General features: G+C 36.5%; 1 protein-coding gene across 1 annotated transcript; it reads left to right on the forward strand.

Annotated features, from left to right (window-relative positions):
• Positions 1-1,363: 1,363 nt before the first annotated feature.
• Positions 1,364-2,387, forward strand: LOC101709795 (vomeronasal type-1 receptor 90-like). The gene has a single exon (XM_004860007.2). The coding sequence runs from the start codon at positions 1,449-1,451 to the stop codon at positions 2,385-2,387; it is 939 nt and encodes a 312-aa protein (XP_004860064.2). The 5' UTR covers positions 1,364-1,448.
• The last annotated feature ends 4,581 nt before the right edge of the window (positions 2,388-6,968 follow it).

Genomic DNA, 6,968 nt, shown 5'->3' on the forward strand with positions numbered 1-6,968 from the left:
CTTAATCTATATTTAGATGATAAATATGTATGAATATATGTCTCTACCCATGCTACTATTTTAGGATGCTCATATTATTGGTTTATTCAGACTTGACTTAAAGAATATACCTGAATCACACATGCACATAACCTAAAATTTAGTTATAACCAAATTCTATGGTATACAATTTACATTTGAGCACATAACCCTTCAAATAACTTTTTTTTTTTATTGAGGAAGGCATCAAATTTTTGGACTCATGGACAAACACCTTTAGGGTGGAAATAGTTCACATTCACCTCATTAAAACCAAGGCATTAATCATCAGCATTCCTTAAAATATTTAGCATTCTCATTCCACTTGCCTGTGAAATGTGGGATTTGTGGTCCTAATAAAAATTAATAACTGCAACCGGATTATTTAGACTAGGTTTTCCTGGCATCAGTTTCTAACATATAAAAGATATGTAATCTTGAAAGTCCCCAAAATTTTCTTTTAATTTTATGTCTTATAAATGATATTAAGAGTCTAGTATTTTGGTATTCATTTGCCCTTGTTCTTTTAAGCTGGAACAGTGGTGGAATATTTTATAAGCTGTATTAGTTCTCTGAGGTTACATGTATGAAGAATTATATACTAATAACAATAATAACCAGCATTTCATTCTTATGACATGGTCTCTTCATGTTTGGTACATTTGTACACATTATATCTCCAGGAAATAAGTAATATAGTTATCCATATTTTACAATTCAGATAACTGTGGCTCAGAAATATTAATCGTCTTTTCAAGTTCTGCATTTGGTAAATGTCAGATTATAGAGGTAAATTGGAGTCACTTGTCTACTTAGCAAAATTCAAACCTACTGAATAAAATGCAAACCTACTGAGTAACATTCCTTCTCTATGAATATTTGGTCTGATAATAAACCAGAATAAAGATGTGCCTAAAATAATGTAACCATGTATGGCTATCCTATGAACAGTTATTGCTTAGGAGGATCTTATTTTTAGACATAGGAAGCTCTCCTCTACCAACTTCAACAAAAAATATATAGAGTTCTTTCTATATAGCTAGCACTTTATTCACATTCTACACATATAAAAGTAAGTAAGACATTGTGCCTGATTTTTAAAGCTAAAAATTGAGAGGAAAATTAAGGAAATACTTTCCATAATTTGTGACAGTTTTCTCCAGAGGTGCTGTGGGAGCCCCACAGTGAGACTCCTAATTCAGCATCCATTGGGAATGGCTGTTACAGGGGTAAAAACAGCAGTGCATCCGGGATGGTGTGAGAGGAACCTGAGTTCTGAAGGGCAAAGGATACATGGAGAAGAATCCACATGTTCTGATGAAGGCATAGTGTTGGTTGTGATTGATGACAGTGGGAATATATATGATAACATATTTTTCTTGCTTTTCTCCTCAGACATTTATTGTATGTTCTTAAATTAGCATCTCAAGATGAATAAAAAGAGAAAATTTTCCAGTTATACTGACCTAAGAAACACAGTTTTCTTTGAAGTCACCATTGGGATCATAGCCAACACTGCCCTGCTTCTGTTCCACATCCTCGCATTTCTTCTCAAGCACAGGCCCAAGCCCCTGGACCTGGGTATCAGCCAGTTGGCCTTAATCCACCTGGTGATGCTGGTAACCATGGGCTTCATAGCTACAGACACTTTTGGGTTTCAGGACTGGGGGAGTGACCTCATGTGTCAATCGGTTATTTATGTAAACAGGTTGATGAGGGCCCTCTCCATCTGTACCACCTGCCTGCTGAGTGTCCTCCAGGCCATCACCCTCAGCCCCAGGAACTCTTGTTTGGCAAAGTTCAAACATAAATCCTCACATCACTACCCATGTTGCCTTGTCTTTTTATGGGTCTTCAATATGCTCCTGAACAGTCGCTTCTTAGTCTCCATTGGTGCCACCCCCAATGTGACCTCACACAGTCTCGTGTTCGTCACTGAGTCCTGCTCTCAGTGGCCCATTAGTTACTTGTTCAGGTACATATTTTTCTCATTGGCGAACATTCAGGATATCTCCTTTATAGGGCTGATGGCTCTCTCAAGTGGATACATGGTGACTCTGTTGTGCAGGCATAAGAGGCAGTTCCAGCATCTTCACAGCACCAGCCTTTCTCCAAAAGCATCTCCAGAAGAAAGGGCCACCCAGACCATTCTGGTGCTCATGGGTTTGTTTATGTTTATGTACTTTTTGGACTGTGTTACTTTCTCCTTCCTTGGAATATTGTGGAACAGTGAACCAATTAGCTATTGTGTCCGGATGCTTGTGGGCAATGGCTATGCCACAGTCTGTCCTTTAGTGCTAATGAGCACTGAGAAACGAATCATCAAGTGGTTAACATTCAAGTGGAAAAAGACAGTAAATCTTCAGTGATAGATAATTTCCTTTTGAGGAGTAAGTACTTTGAATTTCTGTTGTGTCTTTGAAATATATATATGTATATATATATATATGCTTAAATGTCTACTTTGATGTGTACACATTTACTTTGATGGCTTACAGCTATATAATAGATTATTTAACATTATGAGTTTTTGAAGAAATAGAAAGTTCTACTTCTAACTATACTCATAAAGATGAGCTCTTAGCAAGTGCCAAACTCTAAAGATCAGGATGTACATCACTGATTTTGTTGGTACAGACCAAAGCCAAGAAAAAGCAGTTAGAATGCATTACACAGAAAATACACAAAGAAAAGTGGAAGTGCTATCTTGATATTTTTCAATTTATATATTTTTGTATACATTTTAAATTTTATTTCAGGAGTACTTCAGAAAACCTATTATAATTAATGCTAGAAGACTTTCCACATGGCTGAATAAAGAGGGGCCATGTTAGAGCTATATGGAGAAAATCAAGCAAAAACAGGTAATTAGAAGAAAAGGAGGGAAATAAATCTTGATCCCAAATCAATATGAAATAACAGACTCATAGATCAAACTATACATAGGCACAGGACTTTAGAAAACAGCATACCAGCCCACAGGGCTGACAGTGGCACTGTTGCTGGTTCACAGGATGTGTCACATGGAATAGGAATTGCCATTCTGGGATGTTTCCAAAAAAATTGGAAAAGTATGGCAAACTCAACACACACAGGATCGATCTGGGGTATAATTCCCTTTACCTCTTTTGTTTTCTGCAAACAGAAAACATCATAGCCTGGCAAAAAATTCTACCAGCACGCACATGGGTGGGTGAACAGGAAGCTGCTCCTCCAACTGACTGCCAGGTTTTTTGCTTGTTCATTTGTTTGTTTGTTTGTTTTTGTTGTGTGCCACTGCTGCTACCTGGAACTTCTAGCAACAAGAAGGTTAGGGACTGCAGCGGATAGTAAGTGGAAGAGTACACCTCTCCTGCCCTGTGACTAGAAGCTCAAAAAGGACATGGACCATGGAAGCATGTTTTAAGTAGCCTTGTACAGCCCATGAGGCAACAAAAGGGAAGACAGCACTCCTCTGCCCTGTAATAAGTGGTGTGAAAGGAATCAACAATGTGAAATGGGAGACTGGACAAGGTCTGAGAGGGGCTAACTCTACAGGGGACAGGAAGCAGCCTTGGGCTGTCTCTGGCTGAGAGTGCCATAGCAACTGGGAGAGGCACATGGAGGTAAACATGGTAAGGAGATGTGGGGGTAAGATAAGACACGTGGAGTCCAAGACCAGCCCCAGACCCAGCACTAATCCTACTTCAGACTTGGCAGCACAAATGTGGGCTCTGACTCAAACACTAACACAAGACTGTTGGCACCAGAGGAATTTTATTCTCTTCTTTTCTTTCTTTTCTTTCTTTCTTTCTTTCTTTCTTTCTTTCTTTCTTTCTTTCTTTCTTTCTTTCTTTCTTCTTTCTTTCTTTCTTTCTTTCTCTCTCTGTTTCATTTTCATTTATCAGTTTGGTTTGGGTGTTTTGTTGTTGTTTAGGTTTTTACTTTTATTGCATATTTTTTCATCTTGTTTCTCTATTTCCTCAGCTGTCTTTCTTGTTTTCTTGATATTTTCATGTGAGTGAGCATTGTCTCTAGTCTTTCTGGTTCACTTTAATTTTTTTTTTTTGCTTTTTCCTCCATTCTTTCTCACCTTTCCTCTTCTCCTATTTCCTAAAGCTTGGGTGGTCATCCTTTATCCTTCAACCTCACTTCTACTATAGTGCTCTTCATTTATCTCTCTGTTTTTTCTTCTGTCCCTCTTAGATTTCCCCTCCACGTGGTAAAATTACTAAGAGAAAACTCAATACATGCAAGTTCCTGGTTTATGCTGGATTTTGTTATGTAACTGTAGATCTTGATTCTATGGTTAAAGGTACCAAATTAATAGATACCAGTTTGTCAGTTTGTAGGCTGTGCTTGATGCTATTGTTATTGTTAATTGCATTACTTTAACCAGGATTCCATACTTGCTGTAATCATTTGTTCTCCTTTGTATGAAAACATGGTGATTGTCTGGGATCATAACTATCACTATAGTCCAGTACCAAAGGACTGGGTGGTGAGCCAAATAGCAACCTCTCACCTCTAATAAATTGAGAAGGTAGAATCTTGGGACGGACACAAAGACCAAGAGGTGGCTACATCTAGAAAACATCTTTGACATTTCCTAGGGAAGCCTCAATACTAATGATAAAGCTATCTACCATAAGAAATATAAAAGCATTCAAGCAGAAAACAAATTAAAATTTAAAAATAGAAAATGACAAAATGCAGATGCAAAATGCAATCCCAGACCTCTAGCCTACCCAGGACAAGTCTAGGGGAAATGAGATAGAAGAAATGAGAAGCTACTCACCTGAATTTTCTGAAATTATAGCAGCAAACTTAAAAAAAAAGATGCATGAGCTTATAGAGAAAATTAGATCAGAAATCATTTCTCAGGTAAAAGAAAAGATGATGATCAAAATGCAGGACTTGCTCAGATAGTATAGAGTAGACATGTATTTTAAAAAATGGAAGAGCTTAGGAAAACAACAGAAACCATGAATGGCCAATGTGTTAAAGAAGTGGAATCAATACAACAGATTCAAACAGATATGCAGGAGATTAAAATCTTCATTGATGGTATATGCAATCATCTGAACCAAGGTGAAGACAGAACATCAGATCTAGAAGACAGGATTGCAATTAGGGACTACAAAAAGAAAGATTTCTTAAAAATAGAAAGGAACTGTAAAAAAACAATTCAACATCTGCAAGATGATGCAAAGAAAAATACCAGAAAATTGACTGGAATCAAGTAGAAAGCAAGGGACAATGCAAATGCCATAAAAAGCCTGTTCACAGGAGTAGTGGCAGAAAACTTCCCAAATGTGGAAAAATAATTTGACATACAAATAAGTGAGATATATAGAACTCCAATTAGCCATGAAGAAAACAAATCTACAACAAGGCATATAATAATCAAGACTCCAGAAACTCAGCAAAAGAACAGAATACTAAAAGCTATTAGAGAAAAGAAACAAATCACCTGTAAAGGAAAGCCCATCAGAATCACAGCAGACTTCTGAATACAAAACTTAAGACAAAGAGAGCTTGGAGTGAAGTATTTCAAGTCCTGAAAGAAAACATCCTCCAACCCAGATTGATGTACCCTGCAAAACTATCTTTCAAAATCAACGGAGAAATACAATTGTTCCATGACAAATAACAACTGAAGAAATTCATGGCCAACAAACTAGCTGTACAAAGGGCTCTGAAAGATATTTTAGATAGAGATAATGAAGACTGTAGTTCCAAGAACATGAAAAGAAAGAAGCCACCAGGCAGGGCAAGCAATTAAATAGAGGGGAAAGACAGGGAAACAACAACAGGAAACAATATGTCAAGGATAAGCCAAAATATATCAGTTATAACAATCAATATAAATTGACACAATACAATGAAAAGAAACATACTGGCGGAATGGATCAAGAAATAAGATGCAATTTACTACATACTGGAAACACATTCAACTCAAAAAGAACTTCATAACTAAAAGTCAAAGGATGGAAGACAATACTTCAGGTGACAGGACCCTGGATAAAGCAGGGGTAGCTATTCAATTTGTGGATAAAGTGAACCTGAAGCCAAGACTGATCAAGAGAGTCAAAGAAAATCACTACATACTTGTAAAGGGAAAATTCCAAGAGGAAGAGATAACTATCATAAATATTTATGAACAAAGTTCCTTTGCATTCAACTATATAAAACATATATTAATGGGCATGAAAAATTAAGTAAGGACTAATACACTTGCAATGGGGAGTGTCAATACCCCATTATCACAAATAGACAGATTGGGCAAAAAATCAACAAAGAAACACCAGAACTGAACCAAACCTGTGAACAAATGAACTTGACACATGTTTACAGAGTGTTCCACCCCTCTACATCAGAATACATATTCTTTTCAGCTGTGCATGGGACGTTCTCCAAAATAGACCACATACGAGCTCATAGAGCATGAAGTTAATGCAAATGAATTGAAATTATCCCATCTATATTATCACACCATATTGCAATGATATTAGAAATTGGTGGCAAAAGAAACCACAAAAACTACAGAAACATATACAAATTAAAAAACACCCTCCTGAAGAACCAATGGGTCACATATGAAATTAAAGGAGATATTAGACAGTTCTACAGTTAAATGATAATCCTGATACAACATACTGAAACTTAAGGGATATGATGAAAGCAGTCTTATGAGGAAAATTTATAGTGGTGAATTCAAATAAACAACCTAATGTTCATACTTGAACGTCCAGAAAAAGAACAAGTGAAGCCCAAAGCTCATACAAGGGAGGAAATTATAAAGATCAGTGCAGAAATTAATGCAATAGAGACTAAGAAAACAATACAAAGAATCAATGAATCAAAGAATTGGTTCTTTGAAAGATTAAATAAAATTGATAACCTTTAGGCAACCTTATAAAAAAATGGAAAAAAGACTCAAATCCATGCAATTAGAAATCACAACAGAT

Source organism: Heterocephalus glaber, unplaced genomic scaffold (assembly GCF_053883595.1).
Source record: "Heterocephalus glaber isolate CG9 unplaced genomic scaffold, H.glaber_assembly_v1.0 deba00000768, whole genome shotgun sequence".
Taxonomy (NCBI): domain Eukaryota; kingdom Metazoa; phylum Chordata; class Mammalia; order Rodentia; family Bathyergidae; genus Heterocephalus; species Heterocephalus glaber.

What these genes read in the sequence shown, in the direction of transcription:
- LOC101709795 (XM_004860007.2), top strand. Translation starts at nt 1,449, where the DNA reads ATGAATAAAAAGAGAAAATTTTCCAGTTATACTGACCTAAGAAACACA.